General features: G+C 44.1%; 1 protein-coding gene across 1 annotated transcript in view; it reads left to right on the forward strand.

The window, feature by feature from the left end:
- The window catches only part of C2H10orf67 (chromosome 2 C10orf67 homolog), a 123,918-nt gene that overhangs the window by 87,948 nt on the left and 15,004 nt on the right, over nucleotides 1–20,966 (forward strand). Inside the window, exons 14-15 of the mRNA XM_050939114.1 lie at nucleotides 2,527–2,610; nucleotides 7,854–7,953. Of these exons, the coding sequence (XP_050795071.1) occupies nucleotides 2,527–2,610; nucleotides 7,854–7,953 (184 nt within the window). The remainder of the gene's footprint in view (nucleotides 1–2,526; nucleotides 2,611–7,853; nucleotides 7,954–20,966) is intronic.

Raw genomic sequence — 20,966 nt, forward strand, 5'->3', positions numbered from 1 at the left:
ATACGTTTGAAAATCCTTCAGTTGGTGAATAAATTCAAAGAATATATCAAGGAATGCCTCTGTTGGAGCCAGACTCATTTTAACTACAGATGTCCATCCTAATGGATGGGGAAGTACTTCTACAGTCACCATCAACTCAAAGGAAATGGATAAAGCCAGAAAATATCAGTATATTCCTCTAAATTATAATTCAAACATAAAAGTATTAAGATCAACCCTGGTGAGGTCAGTCAAGCAATGAGATAGCTGTTACATATCTCTGTACATGCAAAGGAGAATTTCCATTAGTGGAATTACTCTCATGTTTAAATTTAATACATGCTTAAGTGCTTTGCAGAATATGGATGGAATTATTCACATTCTTAATTGCTTTGCTGAATCAGAACCTTCATGCATGCATGCATGCATGCATTGTTCTGGACGTGCAGGGAGAAAAACAAGGTACAAGGGATGTGGATAATTAGACCACAACCGTAATTATGTAATTTATCTGGGAACTATCTGGCAATAGGTCATACAGTGAAGTTCATCATTCTTTCCTTAATGATTTTCACCTGTTTGAAGACTGCCATAAGCCCCACACCCCTCCACACCTGCTCCCACACCATTGCTGGGACCCCACTGGCCTTAACTCATGTGAGGGCTAAGGGGCTGGGTAAAGGGGTTGTCTCCTTGTTGTATCAGACATTAGAAGCCCTGACCCCATTCCCCAGCTTCTTCAGGAGATGCCTTTTCCTAAGTCCACTTCCAATTCTGTTTTATCAGGGAACCAAACCGCCCATAGAGCAAGTACCTGCACTGGCCACCAGAAGTTGCCACCAATTAGCTTGGCTGTCTCCTCCCCACCCCTGGCCACTTCCATGATAGTTATAAAATGCTTTCCAGAGTGGGGATGGAATTACAAGATTAGGTGCTTTGCTGAATCAGAACCTTAATGCGAACATGCAGAGCAGATGACTTAAAGTTGCTGTGAAAACTAGAGCTGTCAAGCAATTAAAAAAATTAATCATGAATAATTGCACTGTTAAACAATAGAATACCATTTATTTAAATATTTTTGGATTTTTTTCTACATTTTCAAATATATTGATTTCAGTTACAACACAGAATACAAAATGATTTATTTTTTACTACAAATATTTGCACTGTAAAAAAACAAAAGAAATAGTATTCCCCCATTACAAGTACTGTAGTGCAATCTCTTTATCATGAAAGTTGAAAGTACAAATGTAGAATTATGTACAAAAAAAAGCATTCAGAAATTAAACAATGTAAAACTTTAACGTCTACAAGTCCACTCAATCCTACTTCATGTTCAGCCAAACAGACAAACAAGTTTGTTTACATTTGCAGGAGATAATGCCTCCTGCTTCTTGTTTACGTCACCTGAAAGTGAGAACAAGTGTTCACGTGGCACCAGCATCGCAAGACATTTATGTGCCAGATGTGCTAAAGATTCATATGTCCCTTCATTCTTCAACCACCATTCCAGAGGACATGCGTCAATGATGATGAGTTCTGCTCAATAATGATCCAAAACAGTGCGGACCAATGCATGTTCATTTTCATCATCTGAGTCAGATGCCACCAGCAGAAGGTTGATTTTATTTTTGGTGGTTCGGGTTCTGTAGTTTCCACATGGGAGTGTTGCTTTTATAAGATATCTGAAAGCATAGTCCACACCTTGTCCCTCTCAGATTTTGGAAGGCACTTCAGATTCTAAAACCTAGGGTCAAGTGCTATATCTGTCTGTAGAAATCTCACATTGGTGCCTTCTTTGCGTTTTGTCAAATCTGCAGTAAAAGTGTTCTTAAAATGAACAACATGTGCTGTCATCATCCAAGACTGCTATAACATGAAATATATGGCGGAATGTGGATAAAACAGAACAGGAGGCATACAATTCTCCCCCCGCCCCAAGGAGTTCAGTCACAAATTTAATTAATGCATTTTTTTTAATGACCATCAGCATGGAAGCATGTCCTCTGGAATGGTGGCCGAAGAATGAAGGGGCATACGAGTGTTTAGCATACATCGCATGTAAATACCTTGCAGTGCTGGCTACAGAAGTCCCATGTTTAACAGTGTGATTAATCACGATTAATTTTTTTAATCGCAATTAATTTTTTTAGTTAATCATGTGAGTTAACTGCATTTAATTGACAGCCCTAGTGAAAACCAAATGTTCAACTTCTTGACATTGATGCAATTAAAAATTAAATTATAATAGTTGCACATACATTGGGTTTTTGCACTGATACATATTGTTTATTGCATAAGATCACATATAAAGTCCAGCTGTGAACATATTCAATTCTACATGTAAAAGAGTTGTTTTTTAGTTTAGCTATATTTTAACTGTCTTTTGGTGTCATTATTGTATGCAACCTCCCCATTTAATCAGATGAACAAAACAGTGCATTCTATTTCAGTATTTTATTATTGAAGCTTAGTTGTTTGTGAGCATACATGGTCTTAAGTTATGTTTTCTTGAAATATGCTTAGTATGTTTTTGGTGTTTTACAGCTTGCTGTTCCTCTCTATATTGAAACTGGTGCAAGCCAAATAAATGAACGAAGGGGTGGTTTATATTTCCCTTTTTCACCATTGGTATGTAACTTCTTTTTTCATTAAATTTAACTGTTTAAATTTTTTCTGTGAATAATACAAGTATATAGTAAAATTTTCTGACAGTTTTGAAAAGCTAAATTTTTATATAGCAAGGAGTCAAAAAAAATCTGTGATTTTTCACAGTGAAAAAATTGTTCTAGTGATTCTTTTGACCACTTATATCTGACAGTGGTTTATTGCAGATATCTGAACATCACTATACATGTGTACATTTTAACATGTAGTTGTGAATATTGTAATTTACATTAACTTTTACTTTTTCAGAACTTAGACAAATGGTCTATATTGAATAATAGTTTATGATAGACCATCTATAGAATATCTAAGACCAACATTGCACTTAGTAACATTTAACAATAAAATGTATAAGTCCTTTTTAAAAATTAGAAAATTTAATAACAAATAATTTAATGTTAAGATTGCTATGTGTAATTCAAGAAAAGACATATAAAGGTTACAAAACCAGTTCTAGTGCTCCATCTTAACATTCAGTTAATACAGACAAAAAATTTAAAAAGAATGATTCTCAATGGCAGGCATCTAAACAACCTTAGCTCTACCCTTTTAACAAGACATGAACAACAGCAACAAACTCTTAATGAACCTTTTCCCTTTATCATGTAGCTCTCTCTCAGAACTGTATATGAAAATTTAAAAAACAGTGTATAGGTACAGTATCTCAAATAGCAAATAGGTATTAAATGACTTACTAGGTATGTCTATATAGGTATGTCAAATAGCAATCTTTTCTTACTGAGAAAAATAGTTTGCTATGCCCCTAATTAGACAACTGTAATTAGACAGTAAGGTACGGAATAGACTAAATATAATCCTTAAACCAGAGAATAAAACTTTCCCTATTACCTTAAAAAAAAAACCTATTCATCTGATAGTAAACCACCATATTTGTTACTATAGAAGAATATACACAAAATACTCAATTTTTTATTTATATGTGTGACAGAGCTCCTTCTCTGCCTCAGTGGGTTCTGCGCTTCCACTTAGTGGTGGGCCGGGGTATTCCTCTCTACCTTAGAATTTTCCCACACCCCTGGGCTTGCTGTCCATACCTTGCCTGAGCACGGTTCCTCCCGGCCTCCCTGACGGGGGAGGGGGAGGAGAGCCTCTTAGTCTCTGATAGCCCCTTCAGACATGGTGGCAGCAAACCAGACACCCAGTTCAATCTCTCCGCTCCAGTGAGGTCTGTTCCCTCAGACCTCCGGGGCCCAGAAGTGTTGTTCACCCTGTTGGGTAGGATTTCCCCTGCCCTTCGCCTCTGTACCTGTGAGGTTTTCCCTCCTTGTCAGCATCTGCACTGCCCAGCTGTCCAGTAATGCACTTCCTTCCCACAACTCCTATCGCATGCCCCTATCTGGCTGGAGGGGAGGCTTTTAACAGGTTCTAGCAGGCCCTTGATTGGCCCCAGCTGTCCTAATTAACCTAGAGCAACCTCTGTTCAGTTACCAAGGGAAAAGCGACCTACTTATCCTGGGGCTAATATACCTGCCTTCCAGCACTCTCCTGTAGCCATCTGGCCTGACCCTGTCACAAATCCATCCCTGCTGCTCAAAACCATGGGATTGGGCAACTTGGATCACTAGACAGTGTACCCGGGACAGGCCATCCGCATCACCATGGTGGCTTCCGACTCTGTGTTTTATGCGGAAGTGGAATGGTTGGAGGGACAAGAACCATCTGATCACCCTGGCATTCTTCTCTTTATTCCGTTGCATCCACTGGAGGGGGGCATTTTCAGTCACGAGGACAAATCGTCAACCTAGCTGGTAATATGATTGAGTTTCCATGGCCCACTTAATGGCGAGACACTCCGTCTCTACTGCTGCATTTTTCTGGTCCCTCCGAAGGAGTTTTCTGCTAAGGTAAAGGACTGGGTGTTCATCTTCTCCGACCGTCTGTGACAGGACAGCCCTCAACTCCACTTCGTATGCATCCATCTGTAAAATGAATTCTTTAGTAAAGTCCAGGGCTATGAGCACAGAGTTGCTGCAGAGGGCTGTCCACAGGTCTGTGAATGCCCCCTCTGCCGCATCAGTTCAGCGGATCATGTCAGGTCCCCAGGCCTTTACCAGGTCCGTCAGGGGACTTGCCTTGTGGTGAAGTGGGGGATAAATCACTGGTAGTACCCCACTATGCCTAGGAATGCTCTGACTTATTTTTTCTGGTTTGGCTGGGGCCAATTTTTGGATCACTTCCAGCTTATGTAGATGGGGCTTTACCATGCCTCTCCCTAAAGTGTACCCTAGGTATTTAGCTTCCACTAGTCCTATGGCACACTTGGCAGGATTGGCTGTAAGGCCGGTGCACTATAGGGTATTCAGCACCACTTCTCCCTTTTCCAGGTGGGTCTCCCAGTCTGGGGTGTGGATAATCACATAGTCCAAGTATGTGGCAGCATAACCGGCATGGGGGCGCAACAGCTTGTCCATGAGACTCTGGAAGGTGGCTGGAGCCCCATGAAGCCTGAAGGTGACGGGGACTGTGTTGCTGACACTTGGGGCAGGAGGCGCAATACCGCCAAACTTCTTCATGTATTCCCGACCAGAAGAACATTTGTAGGATTTGTGCCAGGGTCTTCTCTGCCCCTAGGTACCCTCCAAAATGGTGACTGTGGGCAAGGATTAACACTACCCTCAGATGCTTTCGTGGCACCAGGAGCTACTGTACTTCCTACCCCTACATCTGTATGACGCAATACAGGAGATCCTTCTTGATCATGAAGTAGGGTCCTGGTCCCTGGGCGTTTTCATCTATGGATACCCCATCTATCTCAGCCACCTCCTTCCTAATGTCATATCTCAGGTCTTCCGCCTGGTCCCATCCAAAATTATCTTTTCCAGGACTGACCTGGCTCTGGGTCAGGATCCGGGTTCCCAAGGCCTTAGCTGCCTTCCTTTCCTGCTTGGTCTTCCTGACCCTCCTGGGAACAGGGAACAGATCCTGAGATATCTTAGAGAAAATCAGAGGTGGCATTCTGCTGTGGATGATTCATTAACTTTGGGATCCTCTCCTTCCTCCAGCCCCTCTGGTGGGAGCAAGCTTCCAGATCCTGGGAAATCTCTCTCTATAGGTATGGGAGTGTAGAGACCACCCCTGCTGTTACCCTGGTAATGTTTCCCTGGATCTCAATCTTTACTGGGTTGGTGGGGTAATAACTAACCGCCCCATGGATGCATGTTACCCCTGTATGTTTGACCTGCATCAGCTGACTGCATTTCACTAGCTTCCTGGTGATGAGGAGGATAGAGCTCCCGGAGTCCACAAACCCCATGATCTCTACCCCATTCAGTCTCACTGGTCTTGTATATTTATGTGGGGTTAGCACAACCCCCACTAAGTGGATTAGGGTGCACAGGTCTGCCCCATTCCCCAGGTTACACTGCATGGGCTCCTCAGCATTAGGACACTGGGTTGCTATGTGCCACAACTCTTCTCATGTGTAACATCTATACATGGCCCTAATCACCCCCCTGTCCTTTGGGCTAGGGGGACTGACCCCACAATCCTCTTTTCCCAGGTCTCTCCATCTCTTCATGGTCCCTGGCTAGTCCTCGGCTCCCCTCTTCTCCCACCTAGACCTTCCTGGGTGCTTGGTCATCCGAATTCCTGGGATCGGGGCCGATCATTTGATTCAGAAAGAATCTTCCCTGGGTGGTCATAAAAGTTCTCTGGCCATCATCCATCTCTCCACCAGTGCAACCACCTCGTCATAGGAGGAGGGGTCATTTTGGCCCACCCATGCACAGAGATCTGGTGGCAGTCCGCTCGTGTACCGGTCTATGACCAGAATCTCCAGAACCTCCTCAGAACTATGGGCTTTGGGTCGCAGCCACTTCTGTGCAAGGTGAGTGAGGTCAAATAGTTGGGACCTTGGAGGTTTGCTCTGTTGGTACGTCCACTTGTGATACCTCTGGGCCCGCACCGCTGTCATTACCGCTGAATGCACCAGGATCTCCGCCTTCAGTTGTGGGTAGTCGGACGCGACGTCTGCAGGCATATCATGGTAAGCCTTCTGGGCCTCCCCACACAAAAAGGGGGCAAGGATGTTGGCCCACTGGTCCTGGGGCCAGGCCTTACACAACGCGGTCCTTTCAAAGGTAAGGAGGTACGCCTCCACATTGTCTTCTGCAGTCATCTTTGGTAGGTAACCAGTGGCCTTTAGGACTCATGTCTCATTGGGCCCACAGGCTAGGGTGATCAGGGCTTTCAGCTGGTCCATCACTTCTCGCAGGAGCGCTCAGTCCTGAGCAGCCTGATTCATCAGCAATTGCTTGGTCTAGTGCTGCAACCCTATCAATTCCTGCTAGACTGTCATCTGGGCTCAGCTGGCCTCCTGCTGGGTCACAGTGGCCCGTACTAATGCCCTCACCATGTCGTCCATTGTGGTGAGGACAAGAAGATCCCCGTTTTCTACTTTTTTTTTTTTTTTGGCTTAGTCCACTGCACTGTCACACCATCTCACGTCTGACACCAGTTGTGACAGAGCTCCTTCTCTGCCTCGGTGGGTTCTGTGCTTCCACTTAGCAGTAGGCCGGGATAGTCCTCTCAACCTCAGAATTTCCCCATGCCCCTGGGCTTGCTGTCCATACCTTGCCTGAGCAGGTTTCCTCCCTGCTTATCCTGGGGCTAATATACCTGCTTTCCAGCACTCTCTTGTAGCCATCTGGCCTGACCCCGTCACAAATGTTAAAAAGGTCTGTAAGAGACCATTCACCTTCTAAAAAATCAAAAGAAGTATTAATACTATTTCCATGGAAATTTAAACAAGGCCAAAAAATGGTAACACAAAAACTAAAACAGAGTTATGGTTATTTAAATGCTGCTCATTGAGAATATTTCAGTATTTGTTTGCAACATGTTGTAGTTATTGTAGAGCCTAGAAACTGTAGTCATGGACTGAGACCCCAGTGTGCTAGGTGCTGTACATACACAGAACAAAAATATGGTCTGTACTCATAACAGCTTACAATCTAAGTATAAAACAAGACACAGCAGGTTGATCTAGACAAACACGGGAATACAAAGAAACACTGAAACATGGCTGGTGTCCGAATTGTTTATGGAACTTCCGATTTCCACTTTTTATAGTATTTGATTGTTTTATAGATGGTTTTATGTCTTTGCTTGAATTTCACACAAGTTTCTTGTTATTTAAACAACCAATAGCTTTTAGTCAGTCTTAATGAAAAAATGTTCCATACTAGCCCCAGATACGTTCCCAGGCTACTGCAGCGATGGAAGAAACAGATCTTAATATTGTGAAAATTCCAACTGGAACAGAAATGTGCTGTTTGTTTGAAGATGGTAAGTATGAAATTTTTTAGGAAAAATAATATACTTTGTAACTTTATTTTGAGGGAAAACAGACTGATAGAAATCCTGTACCTTCAATTCCATACACACTGCCCTGAAAATGTAGACATAAAAACTAAGTAAAGCTTTATAAGAACTTCAGTTAAATTATTGCTGTTTGTTATGAAACAGGAAATAAGATATTTTAAATGCAATGCAGCAGTTTGGCAAGAAGCAAAATACAATTAACTACTTCTCTTATAAAAGTTAGGAGCATTATGCATCACTTTGTCTGGTATGCAGTTTGTCAACTGTTTGTTCAATCAGTTCTCATGGGCTCTGATCCAACAAAGCAATTAAGCACATGCTTAACTTTAAGCATGTGAGTGTTCCCTTTACTTCAATGAATTATTCACATGCTTAAAGTTAAGCACATGCTTTAAGTGTTTTGCTGGATCAAGGCTTTAGTATTCATACTTTCCATTAATAGTACTAACATTGAAACTAGCTACCATTCCTGCCTTTTGATAGATACATCATTCTGGATGCTTGAGTGCCATTTAAGTATTCTCTGTCTTTGGTTAGACTGCCAAGCAGCAAAATCTCTAAAAACTTTTACATTTGACATTGTTCTGCTGTTTTATCCCACTTCCATAACTCTCCTCCAGTTCTTTCTCTTATTCGCACAAGTTCAAGCAAAACCTACATCAAGTTTTGGAAGTGAAGCTTGTCAAGTCAGGAATGTAGAAGTAACATTTCAAAATGGAGTCCTCCATATCAGTAATGTTGGCAGTTAGCTCTGGGAACTTCATTGCTTCAGAGGGTCTGCAAAATACCCACATGTATTTGCCCATTGTTGTCATAGGTTTCTAATCCTGTCATTAGGACCTTTAATCTACTTTGCTGTTTGACCTTAGCTGTCATGTTATTTACCAAAATGATAGTAGTATTGGCAGCCATTGACAAAGAGACAACTATTCTAGTGTACTCTGATGGCTGGCCAACCAGAGCCCTGAATCTTCCACTAACAGACTCTGCTGTTCATAGAGCCTATGGAATAGGAACTAAACAATCACATAGCTAACTTCTCTCTTCATGACTTCTGATCTACATGGGCACCATTTTCAGTGTCACTATCTATAAGTCTTTTCACAAAAAGAGAGGGTAAAAGTGCCAGACTCAAAGAAAATAAAGATTGTCACATTCAAGATTACTTGGATCTGTTACATTTAGAGGTCTCCTATCAGGAGCTGACTCCTTGAATCCATTCTGATCCATGTCTGTTTTTATTCCTCTTGGGAAAAGTGGATTCACCATCCTGAAGTTTTAAGATCAAAGGTGCTTATCCCAAAAGGAATCAATTCTTATCCTGGAGCAGAAGATGCAAAGAAATAATTATGAACTTAAATAAAACACATTAGACCAGGGTAGGCAACCTATGGCACGGGTGCCGAAGGTGCCACGTGAGCTGATTTTCAGTGGCACTCACACTGCCTGGGTCCTGGCCACTGGTCTGAGGGGGCTCTGCATTTTAATTTAATTTTAAATGAAGCTTCTTAAACATTTAAAAAACCTTATTTACTTTACATACAACAATAGTTTAGTTATATATTATAGACTTATAGAAAGAGACCTTCTAAAAACATTAAAATGTATTACTGGCACGCAAAACCATAAATTAGAGTGAATAAATGAAGACTCGGCACACCGCTTCTGAAAGGTTGCCGACCCCTGCATTAGACTGTAAATAGACTTTAAAGCAGGGGGTTTTATTTGAGGGAGCTAGAGTTTAAAAAAAAATAGCTGTTGAATATTGTGTTACACTATCTAATTATTGTAGCAGCGACAGTATTCTGATAACTCAGTTTGTTCTAATCAACCCAGATGGGGGTACAGTTGTCTGATGTCTTAGCTGTTGATGGTCTCTTTGTCAGCTGGCTCTTGGTAGCTGAGGCCAGGCTGTAGGTATGTTCTGCAGCAGGCCCTGGCTCCTTTCTTCTCTGTCTGGGAAGTGGCTCAACAAGCAGGGTCTCCTGTTCTTGTGAAGGGGAATTCTCTGGGCCTGTTTAAGGCTCACCTGCCTGTGCTTCTCCCACTCTTTCTGCAGCCAGGCTAGCTGTTTCCCTCCCCCACAAAGACTACTGATTCTCTCTCTTGGGGCTGTGGGAGTTTCTGAGAGTGAGACTGTGTTTGGTATGTTCTATGTGCACTAGCTGGTTTTGTGTTAGTCTGTGTTTGTTTTTGTTTCTTGCTGTTTCTTTGTTTTAGGGGTGATGGGTTCCCTCCCTTTTTTCCTTTGGATTGGGGGGGTTCTCCATGAGGGTCCACTTCAGATGAGTTTAGTGGCTTGACCCCCAAGCATGGGGTTCAGTGTGTTCCTGCTGTCTTCTTTATTGTGGAGTCTGCTGTGTGTAGGTAAGACTATTGGCTGTGCTAACATAAAATCTGCCTCTCGAATTAGTAAATCTGCATTGATTTTCCTGACCCAACAGCAGTTTGTGAATCATTTGGTACAGGAGGGATTTTGGGTCAAGGAATCTTTTTTTCCAGTTTTTCCCTTGTTTATTCCTGCTACTAAAATAGTTTTTTTTCCTATGCCCCCCCCCCCCCCGCTTCATTCACAATGAGACCCTAGTATCTGATCTCTCTCATTGTTTCTGCTGTTAGGATTATTCTGTTGAGTTGCAAGAATCCAAATATGAAACATGTTATGTCATTCCAGGCCCAGGCTTAAATAACCTGAACAGCTCTTCAACCTGTTTTTAAAGGCGTATGTAGGTGGTGTGGATTATACAGTGTTTGTTACCTCTGAAAAGCTGAAACGGTGTGGTGACCCTGGTCAATAGAGGGGTTACTAGTCATGTACACTGGCTCTGGGTTCCCTGGTAAGAATATGGGACCCCAGGATCGTGGGGAGGGGCTGGAACACCAAGGGACCAGCAGAAGACTGAGCCTGCATGTGCATGACCAGACTATTCCCTCTGCCCATGTGGTCTGCCATTGTCCAAGGAGCAGCACTCCCCAGAGAAACCCTCTGTTATGACCCCATCACTTATGCCTGGATAGAAGATAGCCCTGGAAGTTGAGGAGCTTCTCCTTACAGAGCAAGCAGTCACACATTATAGAGATGGGGGTGAAGAACAGACCAAGAAGATAGATTTATGCTGGACTTTTTCTAAAAGGGCTAGGAATTTGGAGGCCCTTGAGCTGCTGGCCGTGGCTGAGGGTGGAGCTCTATGCCCTAAGAAGAATTGCTTTGCTGTGGGTGATGGATCCATGACTGGAGCTCCCAGTGAGGTGCTGCCTTCCCCTGGCATGGTGAGCCCTCAAGCCCCCAATCCTGCATGTTACAGTGATGACACCAGGTCTCAGGCTGGGGCTGTGCTGCCTATCATTCTTTGGCAAATAGATATGCCAGTTTCTTCCACTGAATCTCTCTCCTTTTGTAACATTCTCATTATTCACATAGCAATTCAATATTATTCTAAGCTGGCAGAGACTGAGGGAGGTGGAGAGGACGACGATGATCTCTCTCTGATTCCTCACTGATTCCTGATATCCCAGCCCATCAGCTAGATAGGAAGGGTGGGTACAGTGTGCAGAAGATTAATGACTTCTTCTTGTGTAGCACTAAAGGAAAGCAGAGAGTTGAGGTCAAGGCCTGTTTTCCTGACTTACAGCACTTGGTTCACTCAGCTACTCTTGTCTTAAGAGATACCTTGGGTGATCATAGGAAACATTGCCATCTCAAAAAGTTGCTGAGTATTTTGAGGAAGCATGCAGAGCTTGTGCAGAATATATGGGCCTCCCATCGGCTCATTTTTTTCTCAAGTATTTCTGCTTTTCATTGTTTCTCTCTGCTCCTTGGCTCTCTCCTTCTAGTCTCTGGGGTGCTGCTCAACTTAACTCTGCAAATATTAATGGATGCTAGGATGGTCATAAAAGGGCACAACTCTGAATTTCTCAGACAGAAATGGGCTGAGGTCCTTTTGCAAGAGATGCACTCAGATCCTGATAATCAGGAGCACTGGTGGAAGGAATGGGAAAGGGAAGCTTTCTTGAGGAGTGGCTCCAATGTCACTGCTGGGGTAGCTGTTCTCTTTTACCAGGGTGCGGGGACACAGATCCTCTCTGTCAAGGAGATTGTGCAGGGCCAGCTCCTCAATGTGAAGACACATGTTGGCACTGTTGTTTTTAATCTTTTTACTGTGTATGCACCCACAGTGGGGCAAGACAGTGTCTCTTTTTTACAAACACTTTCACATGCCATGTTTGACTGTGACCTGTCTTGGAAGGGGTTTTCATTTGCATTGTTTTATGTTTGTTTTAGACAGGAACCATGAGGAGCTGCACCTTCAGTCATCCAGGGAACAATATAGTCTCCTATAGACCTTTGGGCTAATAGATGTTTGGAAATTCTCCCAACCCACTGCTAGGCAGTACTTTTGACTGAAAGCTACTCCCAGCCACATCTCAGGGGCTAGATTGCTTTTATACCATGAAAGCCAGTGTGAATATGTTTGTTCAGTCCTCCATGTTTCCCACTCACTTGTCTAATCATCATTATGTCTCTGTCAGTATGTGTCGTCTTCTTCCTGTCTGTTCTTCCCACTGGCTCTTTATTACCAAATTGTTACAGGACTTGAATTTCACCCAGATATTCACTGTGCTTTGGGAGGGCTGGCGGCAGAAGAAGCCCCTTTATGAGTCTTTGAGAGAGTGGTGGTATGACATGAAAGTCCAGATCGAACTGTTTTGCCAGCAGTACACCTAGGCTACCACGTGGTCCTTGCATCAGGCCATATATGCCCTGGAATGAGATATCTTGGACCTTCATGGCAACCTTAATATGGGGAACCCAGTGCGGATTCACCAATCTCTGAGAAGTACTGATCCTGAGTTGCTTGCTGGAAGAGAAGGTGAAGGGTGCCTGGTTCAGGCCCTTTGTATCCAGCTGCATAGTCTTGATCCTCCCGCAAGGTTTTGGGGCGGGGGGGTTTGGAGAAGAAGACTGCAGACTGTCAGCAGGTCTCTTGTCTCCAACTGCCAAATGGTTATTTGATGACTGAGCTGGCTGAGATCCGGAAAGCAGCTCTTTCCTTTTACAGTACTGTGTATTTGTCTGAATCCTTTGATATGCTGGCGATGGCAGAGCTGCACTAGGACTTACCCTGTCTAACTGGTGAGGTGCAGTGGTGCCTGGATGCCATGCTGTCATGTCTCTGTTGCAGTCCAGCAGCTCTCTATGGGCAATGCGCCTTATATTGATAGGCTGCCGTCTGAATTCTACAAACATTTCTGACATCTTATTGGTCCTGACTTATTTATAATGATGCTGGAGTGTATCAAGGAGAAAGATCCGCCCCTCCGCTGCTGTTGGGCAGTGATTACCCTGCTGCACAAAAAGGAGACTGCTGTAATTTTCAGAATTGTATTTTCTTTCTCTGCTTCAATTATAAAATTTTATCCAGGGCCTTCGCTAACCAACTGAAGGACTGTTTGGATACTTCAGTTCATTCTGATCAAACATATTCTGTTTCTAGCTGCTGTATTTTTGATAATTTGTTCTTAATTTGTGGTGTTTTTACTGTTACTAAACTTTTTAATCTGGATGTGGGGCTTATTTCAATGGATCAGGAGAAGGCCTTTGATAGAGTTAATCATAGTTATCTTTTAGTAACATGAGAAGCTTTGGGGATTAGGCCAGTGCACTTCATATATTTCTTTATTGTTTCATAATGATTGTAGTTTCTTAAAGGTTAATAGGGGTATTAGCTGCTGCTTCCCAGTCTGCAGGGGCATACGTTGGGGTGCCCTCTGTCTAGGATGTTATATGCCCTGATTCTGAAGCCATTCCTGTACCTCCTAAGAAGCTGTTGACTGGCCTACCTGGGCCAGGAGAGCCAGGCGCTTTCCCAGTTTGTTTGTCAACCTATGCTGATGACATCTCAGTTTTTGTCATGTCTGAAGGTGAAGTGCAGGCACTTGCACTTTGTGTCTGTTTACAACGATATGAACAAGATTCAGCACATTAATCTTTTATTTTTTTTTTGAATGGTTACCATTGGTTGCACCCTGCTTTGCTGCTCTTACTATTAGATGAGGGTGGCTGGGGCTTATTGGCCTGGTCAGTAGGTTGGTGGCTTTTTGCATCCAGTCTGTTCAGCTGTTGCTGTACTCTGACTCCCTGCTGGCCTGGAAGTCCCTTGCCCTCTCTATCCTCCATCGTGTTGGAGGATGGGCCTTGACCTTCACATTTTCTTGTTGGCACCTGGCTGATTACAAAGTTTAGATTTGCCTCCATTCTATAATGGCCATTTTAATGCGTGGTGACTTCTCTGCAGTGCCCAGTCTGACCAGGCGTTTTTAGCCTATGGTCTTAGAAGAGCCACTGTTTTTCAACCCATTTTTATTTTCTGAAGCTCTTTCTGCCAGGAGCCTGTTTTCCGCCTTTACTCAGGCTGGATTGACCAACCTGCCTCACCTGATTGTTCCCTGTTTGTCATGCTTTTGCTGCTCAGACCAGAAACCAGTCTGTGTGGTTTTTTGGATAAGGTTCTTGCTGAATTCCAGGCAGCACTCCTTAAATGGGCTACTCAGCATTTGCAGAAAGATTTTGCGAGAACTGTCCTTCAAGTGGGAAACCCTCTCTTCCTTTCACTGGTTGCCTTCTCTTCTGTGGATGAGGTTCTAGTGCACCCAGGTAGATAGTTGTCCTGGAAGGGTCTGGTAAATGTTTGTTTTGTAGCCATGATCAAGAAGCAGCTCCATGGTATGTGTGTCAAGGGTTGGCATTATGCCATCCATTCTGTTCTCCCTGATACAACCTGGAGGATGGCTTTGTCCCTGGGTGACTTTATGTCCTCAACTTGGAGGATGCTGTAGAAACCTCCTCATTCTAAGTGCTCTGGTGACCTGCATTGGAGGGTCCTGCACAGCATCATAGCAACCAGTCATTTTGTGACCATATCAGCCCTGTGTGTCTGTGCAGTGCTCTTTCTGTTCAGCCTCAGACATGGTGTTTCATTTTTTCCTTCATTTCCCCATTTGGTTCCTCTTTTTGTTTTTGTTTTTTTGTTTTTTCAGCAGCTTTTCAACAGTCTGGGACTGGTTTTCTCCTGTTTGTTCTGGGAGCGAGATACAGTGCTCACATTCAGCAGGTTTCATTCCTAGCTAACTTTTTTCTGGGCCAGGCAAAAACTAGCCATTCTGAAATCTCTCTAGAACTGAGTGGCCAGGGTAGAAGACTGTGATGTGCTAGGGCTGTTCCACATGCAGATTGTGGCCCAGCTGCAGATCGATTACACCTTTTTTATAAATTACTTTTAACCTGGATAATTTTTGGTTGATTTAGTGTGTTAACAATATTATGAGTGAACTTAGTGATGATGATGCTTTAGTGATTCATGTTTGATGTTCACTTAAGATGGTTTCATTTTATTTCATTCATATCTTCCTGTGTAAATATGGCAATTTTATAACATTTTTAGTAGTTTTTCATGTGTTTTATGTGAATAAAGTGTTTTTCATGTCAAACACACACCCTCTCTGCATGAGGACTTTTGATCCCTTCTCTCTTAGTATCAGGTGTAACAATCAGATGGCAACAGGAGGAACCACAAATTATGTATACTGATTGGAATGGGTATGCTTTGAATTTGGCATGACAGGTGCTATTGAAAATAATATTATCCTAAGAGAAACTCTTGTAACTTTACAAAATTGCTAAATTAACTTTAAAATTACCCAAATAAGTTGTTTATATTTCAGGACATTAAATATGTAGTGTTAAGTACATCACCAGGTATCTGTGTCCTCTGTCCAACAAGATGGACTCTCCAAGCAGAAGCATTGGTTACAATTTCTGAGAACTATCTTACCTTGTGCAACTTGGGAGGTAGTGAAGGATGCAACAAAAGATCCTGAAATAAGTGTTTGAATTGGTGGCACATTAGCTCAAACAGAGAAGATTAACTTCCTCTTTTGGTATTGAACTATGACAAAAAGTCCTAAACATGGTAGACAATCTAACCAAAACTCTACAGGGGTTGGACTTTTCAGCAACAGAAGGACAGACTTACATGAAAATGACTGACTAATTCTCTTCAGTCCATCAGATCAGAAGAAAGTGATAATTTATTTTGGGTGCAAATGCCCCAGAAAAGTTTAAAGTTGGAGAAAGTCCAGAATGCCTGAGCTTCCAAGGAAGAGAAAAATTACCAAGAAAATGTAAATAGGGACAGGTGAACCCAGCTACCCAAATTCACCAAAGGAATTTTATAAGTACATCTGCTTTGAAGTAATTGATTTTACATTGTCTAGTATTCAATCAAAACTCAAACAGGCTACAAAATTACTCAAATCTTGAAGCTCTCACAACCTAGCCAAATATGACAGAAATGTGAGATCAAGACATGCTTCAGGGATATGGTTCTGAAGGCAGCCAGGATTGACTAGATTATTCAGCTTCATCTGTTTCAAATAAGCTGTCATCTTGCAGAAGGATTGTTGAAGTCAGTTCAGAAATATGAGTTCATCCATCCAAGCCAAACATTAGTTGTTTTCAGAAGTGGTGAAGTTGATAAAAATGATTGTGGTGATACCAGCTACGAATGTTGTAAGTAACAATAGTTTGTGCTCTACTTAGTATTAAAACAGGGCTTCAATCCACAGTGGAAGACTAACAGCTTTACTAGTGTATGATTTTACCTATATACAAGGAGAAAATTTATGACTTATAGTTTTCAGATATTGCAGAAGAATTCATTTCAAGAAGCCCAGGGTAAAGATCATTGTCTGGAACTTTTTCAGATATGTAAGTCATTCTTTTTACTTGTGTTTAAAAAAGTTAATGCTTTATTGAGTAGTTTTGTATCATGACTAAATTTGTCCACTTTTGATAACGTGAGACAATTGAGCTCCTGTTCAAGACTCAATACCTGATTTTTTTGGTGGGGTAGGAATTTGTCTTGTGTACCCCCAAGTTCCACCTCACTTAAAAACTACTTGCTTACAAAATCAGATATAAAAATACAAAAGTGTCACAACACACTATTACTGGATAATTGCTTACTTTTTCATTTTTACCATATAATTATAAAATAAATCAACTGGAATATAAATATTGTACTTACATTTCAGTGTATAATATATAGAGCAGTATAAACAAGTCATTATCTGGATGAAATTTTAATTTGTACTGACTTCACTAATGCTTTTAATATAGTCTGTTAACAAGGCAATATCTGGAAGAGTTGATGTACCCCTTGGAAGACCTCTGCATACCCACCAGGGGTACATGTACCCCTGGTAGAGAACCACTGCTCTAGACAAACTCCTGGACAGGTAGCCTTCTGCCTACCTAAATTTCCCCTTTCTGTTTCAATTAGATACAGTATTTTCACTTATGTCCACTATTTTGTTCTGTTGCTATGCACTGTGTGACAAAGTCAGGCCAGATGGCTGCAGGAGGGTCTGGGAAAACAGGTACGTTAGCCCTAGAATGCTAACGGTCCTTTTTCCTACAAGCTGGGAAGGGGTTACTTCAGGTCAATTAGGGACACCTGAGTCCAATTAAGGGCTGCCTGAAACCTGCTAAAATCTCTCTCTTGGTGATAGAGAGAAGAAGGAGGGCGGGAGATAGGCTTCTCCAGTATAAGAGACTGTGCTCCGCCTAATAGGGGAGACACCCAAAACCCAGTGCCTTTGTAGGGGAAGGACTGACACCCCGAGGGCCAGCAACAGGACAACACCTGCCCCAGTGAGGGGGCCAGGGAGAGGTATTCCCTTTCTGTTTTGGTGCTTTATAGACTTGTTCTCCTTTGTTTGGCAGAGGAGCACTTCTCAGGCCTGCCTCGAGGCCTATCGGGAAGGCTCTGAAAAACAAGCCCTGAAGAGGGAAGACAGACGTGCTCCAGAGTGGGGGCTGATTTACCCCAGGCCCTGTCCCTGCCAGAGGAGGGAGCGCTGAGCCCGGCGAGGCAGAAAGGGTGCCTCGCCACAACTGTTATAGCTGTTAAGTTACACTGCACTCTGGAGGTAGCTGTATTTAAATTTTGAGTGAGTGTGACAGACCCAGAGCAATGGGGTACAGGAGTCTGGTCACTGGATAAGTCATTTTCTGTTCCCTGAGTGACCAGAGCAGGGGCTGCACTAGAGTAATCAGGAACCTGCTAGAATCCATTAAGACAGACAGGCTGATTAGATCACCTGCAGTCAATCAAGGCAGGCTAATCAGGGCACCTGGGTTTAAAAAGGAGCTCACTCCAGTCAGGAGAGGACAGGAAGTGCGTGTGAGGAGCTGGGAGCAAGAGGCACAAGGAGCTGAGAGTGAGAGGGTGTGCTGCTGGAGGACTAAGGAGTACAAGCTTTATCAGACACCAGGAGGAAGGTCCTGTGGTGAGGATAAAGAAGGTGTTTGGAGGAGGCCATGGGGAAGTAGCCCAGGGAGTTGTCGCTGTCATGCAGCTGTTACAAGAGGCACTATAGACAGCTGCAATTCACAGGGCCCTGGGCTGGAACCTGGAGTAAAGGGCGGGCCCGGGTTCCCCCCAAACCTCCCAACTCCTGATCAGACACAGGAGGAGCTGATCCAGACTGTGGGGAAGATCACTGAGGTGAGCAAATCTGCCAATAAGCGCAGGACCCACCAAGGTAGAGGAGGAACTTTGTCACAACTGGTGTTGGGTGGTATTTGGTTGTGCACAGCGTGGCAGAAGAAGGAGGGTGATTTAAAAAAAAAAAAGGTAGAGGACTTTTTTTTTCACCACAATGGATGACTTAGTGCGGGCATTGATACAAGCTACGGCGGCCCAGCAGGAGGCTACCCGTGTCCAGGCAGCTGCCCAACAGGAGGCAGTGCTGTTGCAGCAAGAGACTAATCGCCTGCTGATGGATCAGGCTTCTCAAGACCAGGCTATGTTGCAGGAACTGGTAAACCAGGTAAAGACCCTTACAGAGCTGAACCGCGGCCATGATGTGACGCAGATCATATGGCCAGCCATTGGCTGCAGAAAATGACGCGAGAGGATGATGTAGAGGCATACCTTCTGGCCTTTGAGAGGACAGCCCTACAGGAGGCCTGGCCTCGAGATCAGTGGTCTGGCATCCTTGCCCCATTCCTCTGGGGAGAGGCCCAGAAGACTTACTATAATCTGCCTGAAGAGGCTGCAGCAGACTACCCCCAGCTGAAAGCAGAGATCCTGGCCAGATCTGGGGTAACTACCACAGTGCAGGCCCAACGGTATCATGAGTGGAGGTACCAGGAAAACAAAACCCCGAGGTCCCAATTGTATGACCTCATCCATCTCGCACGAAAGTGGTTGCGAACGGAGTTCTGGAGTCCAGAAGAGATACTAGAGGTTCTGGTCATCAACCGATACAAGAGGGGACTATCGCCAGACCTTCGTGCCTGGGTAAGCCAGAACGAACCCTCCATCTATGATGAAGTTGTTGCACTGGTAGAGAGGCGAAGGACAGCGAGGGAGCTGACCCGACCAGTTAAGGAAGAGGCACCCTGGGTTAAACCAGCAGCACCAAGCCCTAGAGCTCGGGTGACTGGGCCACCAGGAGGGCCCAGGTGGAAAAAGAGAGGGGCTGAAGGCCCACCAGAGGCCACAAAGAGTCGGAGCACAGAGGGAGAAGAGGATCATGATGTTAGATTGCCCAGACCAAGAGACTGGAGAATGCCTAGGGCTCCATACAGATGTTATGCCTGCGGGGAGTGGGGACATATAGCTGCACAGTGTCCCAATGCTGAGGAGCCGATGCAGTGTAACCTGGGGAACTGGGCAGACCCATGCCCCCTAATCCACCTTGTGGGGGTCTCACTAACCCCACATATATACACCAGACCAGTGAAACTAAATGGGGTAGAGACCACGGCACTGGTTGATTCAGGGAGTGCTATCACGCTTGTTTTGGGGAAGCTCGTCAAGTGTAGTCAACTGCTGCGGGCTAAGCGTACAGGGATAACATGCATCCATGGGACAGTTGGTTATTACTCCATCATCCCAGTAAAACTCAAGATTCAGGGGAACACTACTTTGAGGTAGCAGCAGGTGTAGTCCCTTAACTCCCATACCCGGTGCTCATAGGGAGGGACTTCCCAGGGTTTGGAAACTTACTCCCAGTAGGAGGATTGGAGGAAGAGGGGAACCCTGAAGTTAGTGAGGCATCCACAGTAGACTGTCAACCCCCAGTCTTCTCTGAAATATCCCCAGATTTATTTTCCATTCCCAGACAGGGTAGAAAGTCAAAAAGGGAAAGGAGGGCAGCTAACGCCTTGGGAACCCGCATACTGACTCAAAGCCAGAGGTAGGTGGACCCGAGCAGCTGAAAAGGAGGCCACCAGGAGGGAGAAGCACCTGAGTCTGACCCCCACCCTAACGCTTCTGAACCAGTAGAGGCAACAGAGACTGGGCCCCTAGATCTTGGGCAGATTAGCCCCGGGAGAGGAAATTTTGGAAGGGACCAGGCTGAAGACCCAAGGTACGACAACATTAGGAAGGAGGTGACTGAAATAGATAGGGTCCCCGTGGAAGGGAAAACCCAGGGACCAGGACCCTACTTCATAATGAAGAAGAATCTCTTATACCGGGTTGAAGGTACAGCAGATCCTAGTACCTCAAAAACACCAGAATGCTGTATTAAGTCTTGCTCGTAGTCATCTTTTTGGGGGGCATTTGGGAGTAGAGAAGACCCTGGCACGAGTCCTACAATGGTTCTTCTGGCCCAGAGTACATGAAGTGTGGAGGTACTGTGCGTCCTGCCCGGAGTGTCAGCTGCACAGTCCCCATCCCCACCTGAAGGCACCTTTAGTACCCCTTCCCATCATAGAAGTCCCCTTTGAGCGAATAGCCATGGACCTAGTGGGACCCCTGGAGAAGATGGCTTGGGACCACCAATATATACTTGCTACCCAAAAGCTGTCCCCCTGCAGAACACAGCCTCTAAAATGATAGCCAAAGAGCTGGTGGAGATCTTTGCCCGAGTGGGCCTACCAAAGGAGATATTAACAGACCAAG

This window comes from Gopherus flavomarginatus, chromosome 2 (assembly GCF_025201925.1).
Source record: "Gopherus flavomarginatus isolate rGopFla2 chromosome 2, rGopFla2.mat.asm, whole genome shotgun sequence".
NCBI classification, from domain to species: Eukaryota; Metazoa; Chordata; order Testudines; family Testudinidae; genus Gopherus; species Gopherus flavomarginatus.